The sequence below is a fragment of the Carassius carassius genome, chromosome 33 (assembly GCF_963082965.1).
Source record: "Carassius carassius chromosome 33, fCarCar2.1, whole genome shotgun sequence".
In the NCBI taxonomy this organism is placed as follows: Eukaryota; Metazoa; Chordata; class Actinopteri; order Cypriniformes; family Cyprinidae; genus Carassius; species Carassius carassius.
In genome coordinates, this window is record NC_081787.1 from 11,751,587 (window position 1) to 11,771,573 (window position 19,987).

The 19,987-nt window shown below is 37.5% G+C and overlaps 3 protein-coding genes across 3 annotated transcripts in view; 1 reads left to right on the plus strand and 2 right to left on the minus strand.

Annotated features, from left to right (window-relative positions):
• Positions 1–4,432: 4,432 nt before the first annotated feature.
• On the minus strand, positions 4,433–6,400 carry LOC132113736 (mid1-interacting protein 1-like). The gene is made up of 2 exons (XM_059521694.1): positions 6,247–6,400; positions 4,433–5,556 (listed from the first exon to the last, which is right to left on the minus strand). The coding sequence occupies exon 2, from the start codon at positions 5,546–5,548 to the stop codon at positions 5,069–5,071; it is 480 nt and encodes a 159-aa protein (XP_059377677.1). The 5' UTR covers positions 5,549–5,556; positions 6,247–6,400; the 3' UTR covers positions 4,433–5,068.
• Positions 6,401–7,024: 624 nt separating this feature from the next.
• Positions 7,025–15,452, minus strand: tspan7 (tetraspanin 7). The gene is made up of 8 exons (XM_059521704.1): positions 15,234–15,452; positions 9,311–9,499; positions 8,877–8,951; positions 8,688–8,777; positions 8,413–8,574; positions 8,242–8,325; positions 8,072–8,150; positions 7,025–7,956 (listed from the first exon to the last, which is right to left on the minus strand). The coding sequence occupies exons 1-7, from the start codon at positions 15,318–15,320 to the stop codon at positions 8,082–8,084; spliced, it is 756 nt and encodes a 251-aa protein (XP_059377687.1). The 5' UTR covers positions 15,321–15,452; the 3' UTR covers positions 7,025–7,956; positions 8,072–8,081.
• The window catches only part of LOC132113738 (neuronal acetylcholine receptor subunit beta-2-like), a 28,784-nt gene continuing 23,716 nt past the window's right edge, over positions 14,920–19,987 (plus strand). Inside the window, exons 1-2 of the mRNA XM_059521703.1 lie at positions 14,920–14,974; positions 15,817–15,886. The gene's annotated coding sequence lies outside the window, so the exon portion shown is untranslated. The remainder of the gene's footprint in view (positions 14,975–15,816; positions 15,887–19,987) is intronic.

The window sequence follows — 19,987 nt, forward strand, 5'->3', positions numbered from 1 at the left end:
CTGACTTTGCTGCAGCCTGGAATTGAACTACTGGTTTCGTCTGGTCAGAGGAGAACTGGCCCCCCAACTGAGCCTGGTTTCTCCCAAGGTTTTTTTCTCCATTCTGTCACCGATGGAGTTTCGGTTCCTTGCCGCTGTCGCCTCTGGCTTGCTTAGTTGGGGACACTTAATCTACAGCGATATCGTTGACTTGATTGCAAATAAATGCACAGACACTATTTAACTGAACAGAGATGACATAACTGAATCCAATGATGAACTGCCTTTAACTATCTTTTTTGCATTATTGACACTGTTTTCCTAATGAATGTTGTTCAGTTGCTTTGACGCAATGTATTTTGTTTAAAGCGCTATATAAATAAAGGTGACATTGACATTGACATTAAATCACGTGAAGGAGTCAGCCGGACTCTTTCTGAGGACACTCTGGACAGACCATTCTTTAATCGATGAGGACAACAGGCCGGGAAGATATTAATTCTTGGATATTTTGTGCAAATATAAAAATAACATGTCTGTCAAATTGCTAACAGACTAAATGGAGGAATAATCATGAGGGGAAAAGTGCACAGTATATTCCAGTGAATGGGGAAGTATTTTAACAGAGAAACTATACTAATTATTCTGGGTAATGGCAAACATCCAGTGCATGTATTATCAGCTGTAGGGGTGGAGGGAACCAAGGCAACACAGGTTTCAATGTTCCATCTGAGCACCACGCCTATGGCTTATGTAACCTCAGCTGCCCTGAACACTCTTACAGCTACACGTCATGCACTTATCGTATATAGTCTGCGTGAGCTGATCATGTATAGCAAGAGCTGCAGGACAGGATGAATTCTCTGCCTTCTCTGACTCCGCTGGAAGACGACAGCATGTGTAGTGTTTCTCACATACAGTCTTTAACTTGCAGTGTTGCAGTGCAGTACAAAGAGAGCAAACGTTTCGTGATAAGACAGCTTGTATTCAATACAATGTCAACATTAGATCTTTTCAGGGTCACTAAGCGCTTATTCTTCGCTGATAGTTTGTTGAGCTTGATATCAGTAGAGACAAACATTGTGACCTTACATCAGCAGTCTGAAGGTCATTAAATAAGCATCTGAATTAGTTAAAAGTGTCTTAAATAAGTGTGATTTCTCCATAAAGTCAATTTAATAAATTATATATAAAATTTACATATAAAATAGGGGGAAAAACATGGAAGACCTCATGTTTCTCCTTAGAGTAAAAAAAATATTGAATTCTCTACAAACTATGAGTTTCTCTACAAACTCTAATTTTACTCTGACCTCTTAAGAAATAAGGCATGATAAAAAGGAACAATTGTTTAGGAACTATTGCTTTATTGCAGTTTCATGCAATCATTTCTCTGTTACTCTTTCAAGGGCATCTTACTTGCAGACGCAGGGGAAATTGCCACACAAGCTGGTATCATGCATCTAAACATCACAATGAAAAACAACCATGAGACATATCAATTGCTTGACATTTTTGCCCAGAGGGTGGTGTGAAAGCTCGGCCTCTAGCACGGAGAGGTCGTACAGAGACAGATTGGTAATTCTCTGATGCATCACACAGGCACTCTCATTATACAATACAAGGCCTAGTATTGTGAGGCTGAGTGGGGTGAGCATCTCCTTACCCAGACCAGCTGATCATCTCACCATAGCATCACTAACAGCTGTCTGCCAGCCAACATTATGCCAAAATGCATTATTAAATTACCTAGGACCATAACATTAAGTAGCAGTGTAGCAACACTACTTACTAAATAGTTTTTCACTTTTTTCATTTGTGATTCATACCATTAAATCGATTAATCCAAGTCCGATTCATTATAGGTAACTGGTTAATCCTGAACAGTCCTTTCTCTCATATGAACTGCTAAAGTGTTTGATTCATTCTAGTGAATCAGTTTACCGCAAACAGCCCTCTCTCCTATGTGTACCACTTACAAGTCTGATTCATTCCATTAAATCAATTAATCATAAATGATAGTCTAATTCATATATAATCCCAAATTGAATTCGTTTTAGTGGACTGGTTTGTTCTTAACAACCATCTCTCTCATAGGAAGCACTGAATTGTTTGATGCATTTTTATGAATCAGTTGACTATTATGGCTCCCTTTCTTATGTGTGCCAGTTACATGTCTGCTTTATTTCACTGAATCGGTTCAACATAAATCATTCTCTCTCTTTCTTCATATCCAGTATAGCACCAAGTCTGGTTCAATCCCAAATAATCGTATCTTCCTAAAGCAGATCTCTCTGGAAAGTTTTATTCATTCTGGTGAATCGCTTTATTTTTAAATGTCTCTTTTGTAGAGTTTGAAAGCCTGTTTCACCTTGTGAATCGTATGGTTCAGGTAAATGAGCAGATTTTATGAAAGACTTACGTAACAACTTTATTTCTTGACTGGCATTCATCTTAAGAAAATAACTTTTTTTTATTATTATTTTGAGCATGAAGACTGATGAATCTGATCTGAATCTGAAGTCTGACTGTCAGAGTGCACGAAACATTCTGCCACGTCTCACACGACTATATGCCAGTATTGCATTTGTTTAGAAAGTTCTCTTGTGGGTGCCAAGATGTACGGGAGCACGTAAAGGGCAGCTGATATCATCTAGCAGACTGGATGTGCACGGCCAAGTCTAGATTGCCTGATCACGTAGTCACTCAATGCACCATGGCTGATCCAGCCAAACATTTTGAAACTGATTTACGCTTTTATGAGTCCCTTTATGATTTATGAAGTTTTTTATCCTTATGCCAGTCTGTCATGGTTGCACTGGATTACAGAGGAACAGAGACACAATAAGATATAGCTTAACCTACTGATAACATTTTCCAATGCATCATAATCTTAAGATTCTCTTGTATACATGCATGTGGATCCTGTGAAGATGCTTTCTGGGTGAAACAACTAACTGGCTTGCTTTTAATGTTTTATTCATGCTACATTTCGGTTGAAGCTTTAAAATGACATTTTAGGTCAGCTGCAAATCCCTCATTTAGTTGCTGGTTTATATATCATGCAGATTTGCTCCTTTGACCGCCTGGCACAGTTTGCATGCATCACTCTGACCTATTTCACTTGAATGGACAGATGGTTGGACTGCATTGGTCTGATATACCATAATGCCCCTCTGTAGCCAAAGCAGACATTTTGATTGGTACTATTGTGATTTTCATGTTTGCTTTGCTTCTTCCTATTCTTTGTGTCCACCCACCCACATTACTTCAAAGGCTGGGTGTTTCCACAATTGCAGCTTGAACGGTTAAGGAGTTGTATTGTTTACAGTTCAGTGAACATAATATGAGAAACACTTTGGTTTGGAATGGTAAATGGGTTTCTACTTTAAACATGATCCATAAGTCGTCACACTGAATTAAGATGGGAGTGTAAAATGCATGCAAGATCTGTTGGGGAAATGCAAAAATTAAGAAAATAATTTCCTCTAAACACTTCATCTTTTGTGACAGAAGGAATTCTGTTTATATTGAAGTTTTTCAAACACTCACAGTGCTTTAGAACTGAACATCAAGTCTTAAAGGATCAGATATACTTTCCTAATTAGATCAAAAAGTCATGAACCGATAATCTTAACCAGACACTTTTTATGGGTCTAATACATTTTTTTAACAGATATATTTGATAAGAACTGTCATATGGTACTGCCTGCATTTAAAACACCAGTTTCAGCCACTGCTTATACAGTTTAAGGAGAGTAAAAGGTATAGCCTATTCAATCCAAAAAATACAATTCACTCATGACACTCCAAACCTGATTTTCTTTATTCCACAGAACACAAAAGATGATATTGTAAAGAACGTTGGTTACCACACAGTTTACTTCAATTGTACATTGTCCTTTTAATGCAGGTCAGTGGGAACAGAAAATGTTTGGTTACCAGCATTCTACAAAGTAGGTTTTACAAAATTTCTGAATTCTGCCATCATGTCATTCTAAACCTGTATGGTGTTCCAGGTAAAAACAAGAATGTAACACAAAAAAAAAAATGTCCAATTGAGAACAGGGTTAGGGAACAGGTTGTTTTTTTTTTTTTTAAATAAATAGTCATGGAGTTTTTTTTTTTTTTACATACTCTAAAGAGGTCACTGTGCTGCAGAAGTCATACAGATTTAGAAATGACAAGTTTGTTTTTCAGGTGGACCATCCTTTAAGTCACTGCAAACAGGAGAACACCTAATGAATAGTCAAGCTCAAACCTGCCTTTGTAAGACACACATTCCTCACGCAGTGCAAGAGGACAGCCCTTAGGAAACTAGATTAGGAGATACGCTCTAGCTCCTTTTAGGATTATAGATTTGACCCAGCCCTCAAGTAAATGGCATCTTATTGCACTTGAGAGGAGAGGAAGCGCAAGGCAATGCTCAGGAGAAAGAATACACAGAGACAGTTTAAAGTTAATGCTTCATTTATTAAGTCACTATATTATTACAGTAGGATATAAAATTTGAAATCTTTTATGACAAACCAGAAAAACAAAATACAAGTGGCATACAGACTCATATGGACCCAGTACAAACAAATACGACGCATAACAAGCATACATACTTGAGAACAGCACAAGTGGGAAATGAAAACAGAAGGCACACCATTTAACATGGACATGTGCACAAGAGCAGCATTAATACATAAAAATCCCCTCAAAACGCATTGGCTGGGTAATAGAAAGAACTGAATTACCAGCATTCACATTCTTCTACTGCTTTAAATGAAAATGTCAAGGGCTTTCGGTCCTGGCATAGAGATTTAAAACAAAACCCAAAACTAAAGCCTAAACTGGAATTGATGTATGCTGCTGAAATGGTCAGTATAAAAACCTCATTACTCTCATAGCCCTTTAAGGTCTAAAAGGAAACTTTCTGAAAGTACTGGATACCACCAGAACAGGCCACGGGACAACAGATTTGGGCAAGAAACCCTTTTTTGATGGCAGAGAGGAGTCTAAAGCCCTTTAAGACCACTGCTATCCATTCACTTCCCAGTCCAACAGTTCAAAAATAGTCCATATTACTCTAAACCAATCAATCTTATCTCAACAGGCTACCTCCACCAATTTCTCTCTTGTAACGATTTGTGAGATCGTCAGCTTGGACTGTCAACTTGGACAGAATGGCAAACAGTCCATGGAGGTGGTAGTGGAACTGGCCCTCCAGGTCAGAGCCTTCCTCTGCAGCTCCTTCATTCACCTGCAGCTCTTCATGCTTCACGGTCATCTCCAGAAAGCTGCCGCCCATCTCCCTCTTCAGCAGGCCCCACTCCATGTCATTCTTGATGGACTTAAGCAGCAGGTAGTGCTCGTACATGTCCCTCCGTTTAATGGGGAAAGACGGCTCATTGTTATTGTGACTAACAGAGGCTTGGCTGCCTCTGTCCTCCAGAGGCACGTCCCGCAGTAAGTTTGGCACCATGATGGTCTCGTCCATGTTGTTGGCAGCTGCAATGAACCGGTTCATGACGTTGAGCAGCGAGTGCTTGTTGCACGGTGTTTCGTTGCTGAGCTGCATCATGGCAAAAGCTGAAATTAAAGGGTACATTAAATACCGAAGCAAAAAAGGTCTTAGACTTAAATCTCTTGCACTAAGAGCAGATAGAACCTTTATAAATAGACGAATGCGACAAACCAAGTGAGCCATTTAAAAAAGCCATCGGTAACGTTATGTCTAAGGGTTTTATTGCAGGGTCACGTGTCGTAATTCGGTTGCTGCAGCCATGATCCGACTCCAACCGAAATTGTATTTGCATTCTTCTTTTAAACACTAAATAATCAGTTACGCGTTTTAATAAACCGCCATGTAAATCAAGCCAACACCGCGATTTCTCGGTTCAACGAGTTCACCCTAGAGCCGCTCAGATTCAGCGCGGTCCAGTTTTTAAACGGTTCAACTGAATCTAAAAAGAACGATTTTACTCGCACGTCATCGTTGTTATCATTTAGAATGATAATATTTTTTGGTTTCTTGCGTCGCTAATATATAGATTAACACATTGCACGGTCTCTTTAAAGCATCATTAATAACAAAACAACATTAAACGATGTTTAAGTCAAAATTAATCTAGTGCACATGACGCTCAGATATTAAACTACGTTACTGCAGAACTTAACAGTAAAGATCCTATCGTGGCACGTTTACACAAGACAGGCCTCTGTCAATGTGCAATGATAACGCAATAAATCTAAAAAAAAATTAAGAACCAAACGACTAACCTGGATGAAACCGTTTAGTGGACTGGAATAACCCAAAGAGAAAATCTAAAGTATTGACAAAGTTGCCAAAATTTTATACTGCTCCAACCGAGAAGAAAGTTCCTTTCTTCTGTGGCATCAGGCGAGGACCGACAGGCTTATACCTTTGACGTCAGGCGGGGAAGCGTCATACCCAATGGTGTACCGAGCTGCAAATGATTGATAGGCCTTCGGACCAATCAAGATTCAGCATTTCATCTGCATTAATCTCTGTCCGTATCTTTTTCAAAATATTATCTCTTCACATGTGAGTGGTCAAATTATGACACCCCCCCCCACACACACTCTTAACGTATTTTACTTAAATATAAGCTCTTACTGGTAGCGATTAAAGAAATAGTGATATGTACGACAAAAAAACTATTTTCCCTCTATGGTCATTCATTGTCATACATTAATCGATCTGCATCTCGCTTTATTTGAAACCTTTTAGGACAGTAATTCAGATTTTTTAATATTAAAGATAGTAACGTTACCTACATTTCTTTATATTAAACGGCACACTTCGCCTTTGTGGACCTCTTTTAGAGTCCAGACCGTAGTTTAGAGTCCACGCTCTTCATTGGTTTTTAGCGCCATCTAGTGGTTCTAAGTCTGAAGCTTAAGCTCGTATAAAAGGAGTTTATTTTTTCTTATGCATTTTAGAGTTTGAACAAAAAGAACAGGCTGTTGACAGTTTGTTGACCAACAAACATATAGATGTGTGTATGCCCCAAAAAGTAAACCCATATGCTGACAAAACTCAGAGGGTGGTTTATCTTCCGACAAAAATTAATATGATTATGCTGGAGTGAAGTGAGAAAAGAATTACCATATTAAAAGTAATATGGATTATACATCACCTTATTTTACTTACAAATGCAAGTATGTCATTAAATACTGCTCTACCCCTGTATAGATATCGTTGATATTTGTAGCTTTGTATGTTTATGTTAAATATCGTTACCTGATTAACCTGGGCCTCAAAAGATTTCACATTTTGTAGACAAACTTAAAGAGCCATTACAAATTTTCTCTTCAGCACATCACCGCCATGACATTCAACAACCTTACAATTAACACTATAGCTGCTACATAAATAAAGACTGCAGAGAAATTGCAAATAACCACATAATTTTCACAGAAGCAATCCAAATGCACACGAAAATGCATGTATTATAATAGTTATTGAAAATGAACTGCTGGTGACAAACAGGACTCCCTATGTAACATGTTGAGTGGATAACATCTTAAATGTCTCAAATTATTGTCAAGCCATTCTCAAAAAAAAAAAAAAATCTTTTTGGCAAATGTTGAAATTTTACTACTGTTTTTACTAGATGCAAAGTTTTAGCACTGGTAAAGTCCAGCTAAACAAATGTCAAGGTGTGCAGTACACTGTTAACTGCATAACTGACTGAATGTTCCTGGTGTAACTGGCTAAAACACATGCACTTTCTACAAACTTCTGTAAGCACTATTATATTTACACTCAAAACAAATTCTAAATGAACGTATCCTTTTGGAATGGGTTCCTTCCCTTCAATGTAGTTACCAGCAAGAAATGTTCTTTAAAAAGCAGTCAGAAATTCTCTAAAATGAAATGTTTAGCTAAGGCGCACATACAAAACACTGAAACTAAATATTTTCCCTTTCGTCCGGTTCAGCCATCTATGATCTCCAGTTGATACCCTGTAATCAGACAGAAGAACCTTTAAATGAAAACCTACTCAACATACTCATTAAATGACATGAAATAAAACAACACAAAACTGTGCCATTTCTAATAGAACAGAAGAAAATATACCTGCGGATCACTACACCATCTCATATTGGTTATTGGTGATATAGCGAGACAGACAACATGCCAAGAATATCCCAATGAGCTGATGAAAAATTGAATGAAAAAAAAAAGATATTATTAGATGTATTACAGACTAGACTCATTAAAAAATACTAACTGGACTTGATGAGTACCTGGAAGAATGCAATTCCAAAAGAAATTCCAGCAATAATTCCAAGATTGGCCTCCAACGTTGTAGTCATCAGGGAGAAACAGCCCTACAAGAGAAGGTTTTTTTCTCTCCAAAATTCCGAAATAAGTGATTTTATTGATTTTGGAGTGTTCAGAAGCAGCAAAGTTCTTACCTGTTGATATACCACTGAAGCAGCCGTGTTAAGATCTTTAAGTTCTGCAGAAGTGCAGTTTCCACCAGCAGTCATGTTACAGCAGCTATTAGGGATGCCCTCGCGTTTGAAGTACTCCGTGTTTGCCCAGCTGGTGTAGTTCTTCTCTCCACAGCACTGCAGCTAAAAATGACCAAATAAATTTCATTCCTCAAAATAACATTTAAGCAGTTAAGTGATGTTTAATGTAATCATGATGTTTTGTACAGCTCCCAATGACACAAATCCATGCTTACTGTTCTCTGGATTCTGTCCAGATCTTCATTTTCCTTACCACTGTAGACTGATTCAGCTTTATTATAGGCACCTTGAAGCACTGCTTTAATCTGAAAAAAAAAAAAAACAGAGTGAATTGTGGCTTAAACAGCAGAGCAGATAGTATATGAAATATTGTATGTAAAAAAAGAAAAGAAAAAAATAATTACCTCATGTCTGAAAATAAAGCCGGATATACCTGCCACTAGTTCAGCTAAGAAAACTAGCACCAGGAACATAGCATACTACAAGGGAGGGGGGAAGAAATAAGGCTTAAAAACAAACATAACATAATGAAAATTCAGCAAATAGGGTACATAATAAGGCATGAAAACCAATTGTTGTTCTGAAAGTTATTAATAAACTTTCTCATATATTAAAGATGTTTTTCTTACGTTTGTGGAAGGGTCAAAGTCTGAAAATACAATTGTTTTAAGGGGACATCAAATGCAACTTTTATGATACGTCAGTTTTGTGTAATATAGATACATAAAAAAGAAAAAAACACCCAAAGTTGACTGGATTTATAGAATGTGCTGTAAATACTCCCACATTAATGAGTTTTACTACTGTTTTGAAATCGTGTGACATCTCTAGAACTGACCAGCTTCAGCATCCATGGACTTCCACGGCAGGTCGCGAAGCAACCGAACAACCCGAAGATGATGATGATGGCTCCGGTCCCAATGAGGACATATGGTGCATTGGTGCCCTTGTCTGAACTCAGGAGGAGGTCGAACTCCAAATTAACCTTTCCCCATACTCCAACAGCCAACAAGATCACTCCTGTGAACTACAAGAAAAGACGTATTCGATAATTGTTTTTGGATTGGCCTGAGAGATTATTGTACTGCGACTTGTTGCTCATCCCCATTCCCAGGGGTTAAAGCAAAAAAAAAATCCTGAGCCTGAACTTTTTTCCAGGGGCGGGGCAGCACATGCAAAGCATGCAATGACTGTCACAACTTTAACATTTGAAAAGATACTATGGCAAAGTTATTGCTTTCTTTATTCAAACTGATTTTCTTTTTCATGAATATATGATTGACCTGCAGAATGAAAGCTGTATCATACACTTGGAAAATTATGAGCTATATCATCGCTTATTGACACTAGGGGTGTGACAATACACTTAGCTAATGAGATGAGACAAAGTACAGATACTTGGTTCACTAGAATGTGACAATATTTTAATACTGTTTTTAAGAAGTTTTCAATAAAATGTTTGTCTTTTTATTACAAAAAGTAAAACAATGCAGTTATATTTAGAAATATTTTAACTAATCTAGGGCTGTAACTAATGATTCTTTTTGTAATTATTTTGACAACTGCGTAATCCTATTTTTTTTTTTTTTTTTTAGTAACACAAAAAGACCTAAGTGAAAAACAGGCTTTAGTATGAATATTTATGTATAAACTAACAATGAGGCAATAATAATTGGCTCAAATAAAACATCAAAACCAAGAAATTACAAGATTGTATTGAACAACACTGTTAAGCCGAGCCAGATAATGAACGAAAGATTTACTCTTTCACGAATCAGGATCCGGTTGCATCGGTTTTCGGATCACCAGTAGTTCTTTTGGACAGTTCGATTCAATAAACCGGTTGAACAAAACGGTTCACCGGTTCTTTTGCGCTCAACGTAATGGCATCATTGGCGATGATTGCCCTCGATTCAAGCCTTCTGTTTACCTTGGCTCATAACATTAGCACAGAATCAGTTCAGAATCAATCACCAAAAGAATCAGTTTGGTTCAGACGCTCTGTGTGTCAGTCTGCTTCACGCTGAATCACACATGCGCAGTATCATCAGCTCCTCGGTTCTCGAATCGGACGCGTCCGACAGAAACGGTTCTTGACTCGAGAACGAGTCAGTCTGTTGTTCGTTATCTGGCTCGGCTCGATGTTCATCTTCAGTTCTCTCTTCACAGCAGTTCAGTCAGTGTACTGTTTGAGTAAATGAATTACTCCGGGATATTGGTTTATTTTAACTCAGAGGGAGTTTCAGTCACATTAAAAAAAGTTAAAGGCTTAAGTCATTTGTGGATTAATGCTTATTGGAGACATGAACTGTTTAAAACGATTCAGTTCGATTTGGTGAACTGGTTCAAGAAGATCCGGTTACATCGAATGATTCGTTCGCGAAACGGATATCACTACACTGCAGTTTTGAAATATCACAACAGACCCGGAAGAGAAGACAGTGCTGAATAAAGTTTTTGCTATTTTTGGACCAAAATGTATTTTCAATACTTATATAATATTCTAACAGACCCTCTGATGGCACATGGACTACTTTGATGATGTTTTTCTTACCTTTCTGGACATGGACAGTATACCATGCACACAGTTTCAATGGAGGGACTGAGAGCTCTCGGACTAAATCTAAAATATCTTAAACTGTGTTCCAAAGATGAACGGAGGTCTCACGGGTTTGGAACGACATGAGGGTGAGTTATTAATGACATAATTTTTATTTTTGGGTGAACTATCCCTTTAATGCTACCCTTGGAAACCTTGTAATTACAACCCGAATTCCGGAAAAGTTGGGACGTTTTTTAAATTTTAATAAAATGAAAACAAATGTTCTCTATAGGTGAAAGATCTGGACTGCAGGCCAGGTTAGCACCCGGACTCTTCTACGACGAAGCCATGCTGTTGTTATAGCTGCAGTATGTGGTTTTGCATTGTCCTGCTGAAATAAACAAGGCCTTCCCTGAAATAGACGTTGTTTGGAGGGAAGCATATGTTGCTCTAAAACCTTTATATACCTTTCAGCATTCACAGAGCCTTCCAAAACATGTAAGCTGCCCATACCGTATGCACTTATGCACCCCCATACCATCAGAGATGCTGGCTTTTGAACTGAACGCTGATAACATGCTGGAAGGTCTCCCTCCTCTGTAGCCCGGAGGACACGGCGTCCGTGATTTCCAACAAAAATGTCAAATTTGGACTCGTCTGACCATAAAACACTATTCCACTTTGAAATAGTCCATTTTAAATGAGCCTTGGCCCACAGGACACGACGGCGCTTCTGGACCATGTTCACATATGGCCTCCTTTTTGCATGATAGAGCTTTAGTTGGCATCTGCTGATGGCACGGCGGATTGTGTTTACCGACAGTGGTTTCTGAAAGTATTCCTGGGCCCATTTAGTAATGTCATTGACACAATCATGCCGATGAGTGATGCAGTGTCGTCTGAGAGCCCGAAGACCACGGGCATCCAATAAAGGTCTCCGGCCTTGTCCCTTACGCACAGAGATTTCTCCAGTTTCTCTGAATCTTTTGATGATGTTATGCACTGTAGATGATGAGATTTGCAAAGCCTTTGCAATTTGACGTTGAGGAACATTGTTTTTAAAGTTTTCCACAATTTTTTTACGCAGTCTTTCACAGATTGGAGAGCCTCTGCCCATCTTTACTTCTGAGAGACTCTGCTTCTCTAAGACAAAGCTTTTATAGCTAATCATGTTACAGACCTGATATCAATTAACTTAATTAATCACTAGATGTTCTCCCAGCTGAATCTTTTCAAAACTGCTTGCTTTTTTAGCCATTTGTTGCCCCCGTGCTAACTTTTTTGAGACCTGTAGCAGGCATTAAATTTTAAATGAGCTAATTAAGTGGATAAAAGTGTAAAATTTCTCAGTTTAAACATTTGCTACGTTATCTATGTTCTATTGTGAATAAAATATTGGCTCATGTGATTTGAAATTCCTTTAGTTTTCATTTTATTAAATTTTAAAAAATGTCCCAACTTTTCCGGAATCCGGGTTGTACACTTCAGCTTCAAAACTCAGACCGTTTAGAGCATTACATAAAAACAGGGCATCTGGGAATGCTCAAGATCCCAGACAGCTGTTGTGAGCAAATATAAGCCTAGACCTATTTAAAAAATTGGTCAAATAAAACCAAGTCAAGTCACTTTGTATAGCGCTTTTCACAAATATACAGTCGTGGCCAAAAGTTTTGAGAATTACATAAATATTAGTTTTCAAAAAGTTTGCTGCTAAACTGCTTTTAGATCGTTGTTTCAGTTGTTTCTGTGATGTACTGAAATATAATTACAAGCACTTCATACGTTTTAAAGGCTTTTATCAACAATTACATGACATTTATGCAAAGAGTCAGTATTTGCAGTGTTGGCCCTTCTTTTTCAGGACCTCTGCAATTCGACTGGGCATGCTCTCAACCAACTTCTGGGCCAAATCCTGACTGATAGCAACTGATTATTTCATAATCACTTCTTGGAGTTTGTCAGAATTAGTGGGTTTTTGTTTGTCCACCCGCCTCTTGAGGATAGACCACAAGTTCTCAATGGGATTAAGATCTGGGGAGTTTCCAGGCCATGGACCCAAAATTTCAACATTCTGGTCCCCGAGCCACTTAGTTATCACTTTTGCCTTATGCTACGGTGCTCCAGCGTGCTGGAAAATGCATTGTTCTTCACCAAACTGTTTTATCAAATAAAATCTTTATTCATGGCTGTGTTTTTGGGCAGAATTGTGAGTGAGCCCACTGCCTTGGATGAGAAGCAACCCCACACATGAATGGTGTCAGGATGCTTTACTGTTGGCATGACACAGGACTGATGGTAGCGCTCACCTTTTCTTCTCCGGACAAGCCTTTTTCCAGATGCCCCAAACAATCGGAAAGGGGCTTCATTGGAGAATATGACTTTGCCCCAGTCCTCAGCAGTCCATTCACTATACTTTCTGCAGAAGATCAATCTGTCCCTGATGTTTTTTTGGAGAGAAGTGGCTTCTTTGCTACCCTTCTTGACACCAGGCCATCTTCCAAAAGTCTTCACCTCACTGTGCGTGCAGATGCGCTCACACCTGCCTGCTGCCATTCCTGAGCAAGCTCTGCACTGGTGGCACTCTGATCCCGCAGCTGAATCCTCTTTAGGAGATGATCCTGGCGCTTGCTGGACTTTCTTGGACGCCTTGAAGCCTTCTTTACAAGAATTGAACCTCTTTCCTTGAAGTTCTTGATGATCCTATAAATTGTTGATTTGGGTGCAATCTTAGTAGCCACAATATCCTTGCCTGTGAAGCCATTTTTATGCAATGCAATGATGGCTGCACACGTTTCTTTGCAGGTCACCATGGTTAACAATGGAAGAACAATGATTTCAAGCATCACCCCCCTTTTAACATGTCAAGTCTGCCATTCTAACCCAATCAGCCTGACATAATGATCTCCAGCCTTGTGCTCATCAACATTCTCACCTGAGTTAACAAGACGATTACTGAAATGATCTCAGCAGGTCCTTTAATGACAGCAATGAAATGCAGTGGAAAGGTTTTTGGGGGGATTAAGTTAATTTTCATGGCAAAGAAGGACTAAGCAATTCATCTGATCACTCTTCATAACATTCTGGAGTATATGCAAATTGCTATTATAAAAACTTAAGCAGAAACTTTTCCAATTTCCAATATTTATGTAATTCTCAAAACTTTTGGCCACGACTGTACATTTTTTAAAGTGGCTTTACAGAAAAGTATGATGTTAATGTTTTTTAATTTCTTAGTATACCTCATTTAGCAGATTGCAACTGGAAGAAAATTCAGTTCACATTTTGTGCCACTACTCATGTTGAGATTTACAATAGTATATATATCATAAAGTTAGTACAGTATGTGGATGAAGATGGATATAGTTATAGTAGACTTTAGATTTAGGTTATGTTATGATACTGATGACTTTGAAACCTGTTAGGTTTTGTACAATTTATATTTGGAGTAGTGACAAGCCCATTTAATATTTGGTGAAGGGTAAATAAATGAGAGTTATCATTTTGATCATAAGCAACTGAGTGTGTCTTGGACTATCCACTTTATAAACATGACCATCTGTCCCCTGTCTGCTGAAAATCACAGTGAATATCAATAAATAGTCGAGATAAAAGTGTCGCACTGGACTTTGTACCCATTTAGGCCACATTTGATTAACTGTTTATAGATCAGTTCCCTTATTGAATCTCTGTAAGTTACAGATCAATATATTTAAACAGCGATCAAAAAAGTTTGTTATTCTTTCCAAAGTAACGTTACACAAGGCTGCAAAGTTTCGTACTTCATAGAGTCTGAAACAAATCTTAACCTATATCATGAGATTAATGTTCTACTTCATACTTTCTGTATGTATATATATATATATATATATATATATATATATATATAATTTATTTATTTAAAATGAAGGGAAAATCCTAAATTATTCGACGCATCCTTAAGCAAGCCGATAACAACAAAAGGTAATCGAGAGGATCTAACTTATGTAAATCTTTTTTTGTAAGTCTTCTGCAAATCAAAAGATACACAAACACCTAAATAAAGTATCGTAAATGCAGCTTATGTTGTATAAAGAAAACATGGCTAGTTAAAAATCGAAACAAGGATTAAACTGAGTTAAATCTAGTCGTTGTATTAGCCCATTGTTTAGAGTGAGTGAGTTAGCCGAGCTGATAGCCGCCTTCAGCTAACGGCAGATCTGATGAAAACAAACTAGCTCACCCAGAAAATCAGACTGTACGAGATCAGAAACGTCTTCAGACACGTTATCACGGGTTTGGTTTGAAGCCGTGCGGACGGAGGGGACATTTCAGCTTTTGTTTTCCCCGCGGGACGGGACTTTTCGATGGAGACTGCTGGAGGAGAAGTTGCGGTCGTGGATTGGAGTGTGAGTTGGTAACGTTTGTTTGAGAACTGAACAGTGATGATACTGTGGAGTCTTTCCCGACAGGAAGTCCTGATCCCAGGATAGAGGACTGGGGATCCAGTCTGGGAAAGCTAAATTTAACATGAAAATGGAAATTAAGGTATTCAGTTTCATAAAATACAAATAGCAGAAAAATATTGTTCTGTGATTGGAACATGTTGCTTAATCTTAAACACTTGGGAATATGTATTTTATTCAAGTATAAAGGGGCTTTTTCAAATTAGCTTATAATTATCTATAAGTGAAATAAATGTAAGGCTTACAGAGTTTAACATTTTCCAACTAGTTAATCGGGGGCTTAGATTTAAAACATCTATACTAAAACATTCAAAGTGACAGTAATATGCAAAGACCAAAATCTAAATCTTTGTTTTCTAGAGGGTTGGGAGTTCAGCCTTCTTCGACTATATCCAGTTCATCACCACTAGATGACGCTATAACAAAAGACGTAAATGTGCCACGCCATGCATGCGTGAGTAAACAAACTTCATGGCGCAAATAAATTGATTGTTTATGAATTAGGCAGAAATTCGACCTCTGCGTGACACCATGTTCCGTTTTTTTGATCACTTAATATTTAGGTATATTTCACTTTCCACGTTCTTTTCATTTTCTGTAGCAGTCTTTCAAATTACATGCTGTTGTGGTCAATAGCAGATCTTACACGTGGTTTATTTTAAGCTAATAATAAAAAATAAAACCTCTGATAAATTATTGGCCTGGTCATTGGCAAGGATTTATACCAGCCTTGTGCTTACCACAAGACTAAAATAGAGGAATTAACTTTTAAAGTGCAACAGTCAATGTACACTGTTCAGTTAGAGTTAAAAGCAATATTTATTTACTTACATATTTTCATTCATGGTTTGAAAGGTTTGTGCAATATAATTAATCAAAGCCAAAAGTCAAAGTCTGTTTATAATTAATGCTTTTGCTTTTAAAGCAGTGACTTGTTTTATTTATTTTTTTTCTCAGCTAGATTCATTTGGCTGTGTTTGTTGAGCAAGCATAGATGAATTGAGGAATTTGCCCTTCTGGCGATCAGATGACTTAAGGTAGTAACCATCACCCAACAGATGCGGAAGATTAAAAAGGTTTATCCTGGATATGTGTTAAGTAAATATTGTGCAAGATCATGTTGAAAGTCCATGGATGAATGATTTTGATGTGTAAACATAAGGCATCTGAATGGTGAACTAATGTCTGTTGGCATTTAAATCTTTATACTACAGTCTGCTTCTGTCTCCAAACACCTCCTATTGGGGGAATTGGAGCATGAGACAGATTGAGATCCAGACTTCATGCTGCAGACAGTATGAAAAGGGGAATATGTATATTGCGGTGAATGTTACTATACTAGTATGTATGCAGTCACACATTCATTTCCAGATTTGCTCCACACATTGATATATATCAGTTGTCATTTTCTTTATTGTGCTAATATTAAAGCAAAGCAATTAATCAGCTTTGGGAAGATGAAGTTTGCTGTTTCGATTATTTAAACAAAATGATGCTGTGGCTTGTTAATACATTACATTGTTACTGTCGGGGCTCAGAAAAATATATTTCAGATATGGCCTTAAAGGAAAGGTTGCATGTTAGAATAAACATGCAAAACTGTGCAGTTTCTGCAGAAATCGATATGGCAAATTGTTTGGGTATTTAATTATTTCTGTTTGTAGCAGGTAACATTATGTGAGGTCCTCTTTCACTCAGACTAAATTAAATGAACAGTCATTTACCCAACACTAATGGCTGTAACATTTGGGCATGGCTGAGTGAGAGGGAATTGAGTATGTGCATGCTTGTGTATGAAAATGTTTGTGTGCATGAAAGATTTAGGAAGTTTAAAGATCCATAGTCACTTTGTAGAAACACTCCTTTTGGCCACACACTTTTGTCTTTGCTTTCATGCTTTCTTGTTTTCTCACACTCAGGCATGTATACATACACTGCACAGGGTTGTGGAAAGACAAGAGTCCTATTTTGTCCTGTTCTAGGACTGTAACATCAGGTTTCTGCTTTATACCTCGGCTCGAGGTGTGATGTCTTTTCCCTTTGAGATTTAATGTGTGACAGAGTGTGAGAGATTCATTTGCATCTGTGATTGTGGTTTTCATGGTTAATTGAGTTCATTGAAAGTTAATTAACAAAACAATGCTTTTCCATCAATATATTTATCCTTTGAAGTGAGCTGCTACTTTGTGAGGAACTGCAGTAAACTGCAATGAGCTCTCTTCATTCTGAACTCGACAGTCATCTAAGGATGAAGTCTTAAAGTCATGGCTGCAGTTTTTAGATTTTTCCACCTTTTTCACAAAAAACAAACAAACAACAACAACAAAAAAAGACTTAATGTGACATATTGACATTGGTGGGGCATGTTGTCACAGTAATAACCTCCTATTAGACAGCATATAGGCTGTCCAGCAAAAATTAAAACTGCTGTGAAAGATAAAAAATTAAATAGCAAAATTTTATTTATTCTCCCCAAGGCTGCATTTATTTGATTAAACACAATATTGTGAAATATTATTATAATTTAAAAGAACTGATCCTTCAGAAATTACTAATATATACTGATTTGGTGCTGAAGAAAAATTTCTTAATATTATCAATGCTAAAGAACAGTTTTTGAGGTCTGGAGTAATGGCTGCTGAAAATTACATTTACGAATATTTTCAAATTGTAATTTCACAACATAACTGTTTTTAATGTATTTTCAATCAAATGAATGCAGCCTTGGTGAGCAAAATCTTAATTGTTCTATACTTTTAGTGTACACAGGAACATTGAACCTTTGCTTTGACCAATAGCTTATAAAACGCATTTGAAAAAAGTCCCTTAAAAATACTTACAGAAAATACATTTTGGTTAAAATGTATCCTTATTACATTTGTTATTGGTGATTCTTGTCTGAATGCTGTTGTGGATTATATATATATATATATATATATATATATATATATATATATATATATATATATGTGTGTGTGTGTGTGTGTGTATATATATATGTGTGTGTGTGTGTATATATATATATATATATATATGTGTGTGTGTGTGTGTGTGTGTGTGTGTGTGTGTGTATATATATATATATATATATATATATATATATATATATATATATATATATATATGTGTGTGTGTGTGTATATATATATATATATATGTGTGTGTGTGTGTGTGTATATATGTGTGTGTGTGTGTGTGTGTGTGTATATATATATATATATATATACAACCCGAATTCCGGAAAAGTTGGGACGTTTTTTAAATTTTAATAAAATGAAAACTAAAGGAATTTCAAATCACATGAGCCAATATTTTATTCACAATAGAACATAGATAACGTAGCAAATGTTAAAACTGAGAAATTTTACACTTTTATCCACTTAATTAGCTCATTTAAAATTTAATGCCTGCTACAGGTCTCAAAAAAGTTGGCACGGGGGCAACAAATGGCTAAAAAAGCAAGCAGTTTTGAAAAGATTCAGCTGGGAGAACATCTAGTGATTAATTAAGTTAATTGATATCAGGTCTGTAACATGATTAGCTATAAAAGCTTTGTCTTAGAGAAGCAGAGTCTCTCAGAAGTAAAGATGGGCAGAGGCTCTCCAATCTGTGAAAGACTGCGTAAAAAAATTGTGGAAAACTTTAAAAACAATGTTCCTCAACGTCAAATTGCAAAGGCTTTGCAGATCTCATCATCTACAGTGCATAACATCATCAAAAGATTCAGAGAAACTGGAAAAATCTCTGTGCGTAAGGGACAAGGCCGGAGACCTTTATTGGATGCCCGTGGTCTTCGGGCTCTCAGACGACACTGCATCACTCATCGGCATGATTGTGTCAATGACATTACTAAATGGGCCCAGGAATACTTTCAGAAACCACTGTCGGTAAACACAATCCGCCGTGCCATCAGCAGATGCCAACTAAAGCTCTATCATGCAAAAAGGAAGCCATATGTGAACATGGTCCAGAAGCGCCGTCGTGTCCTGTGGGCCAAGGCTCATTTAAAATGGACTATTTCAAAGTGGAATAGTGTTTTGTGGTCAGACGAGTCCAAATTTGACATTCTTGTTGGAAATCACGGACGCCGTGTCCTCCGGGCTAAAGAGGAGGGAGACCTTCCAGCATGTTATCAGCGTTCAGTTCAAAAGCCAGCATCTCTGATGGTATGGGGGTGCATAAGTGCATACGGTATGGGCAGCTTGCATGTTTTGGAAGGCTCTGTGAATGCTGAAAGGTATATAAAGGTTTTAGAGCAACATATGCTTCCCTCCAAAACAACGTCTATTTCAGGGAAGGCCTTGTTTATTTCAGCAGGACAATGCAAAACCACATACTGCAGCTATAACAACAGCATGGCTTCGTCGTAGAAGAGTCCGGGTGCTAACCTGGCCTGCCTGCAGTCCAGATCTTTCACCTATAGAGAACATTTGGCGCATCATTAAACGAAAAATACGTCAAAGACGACCACAAACTCTTCAGCAGCTGGAAATCTATATAAGGCAAGAATGGGACCAAATTCCAACAGCAA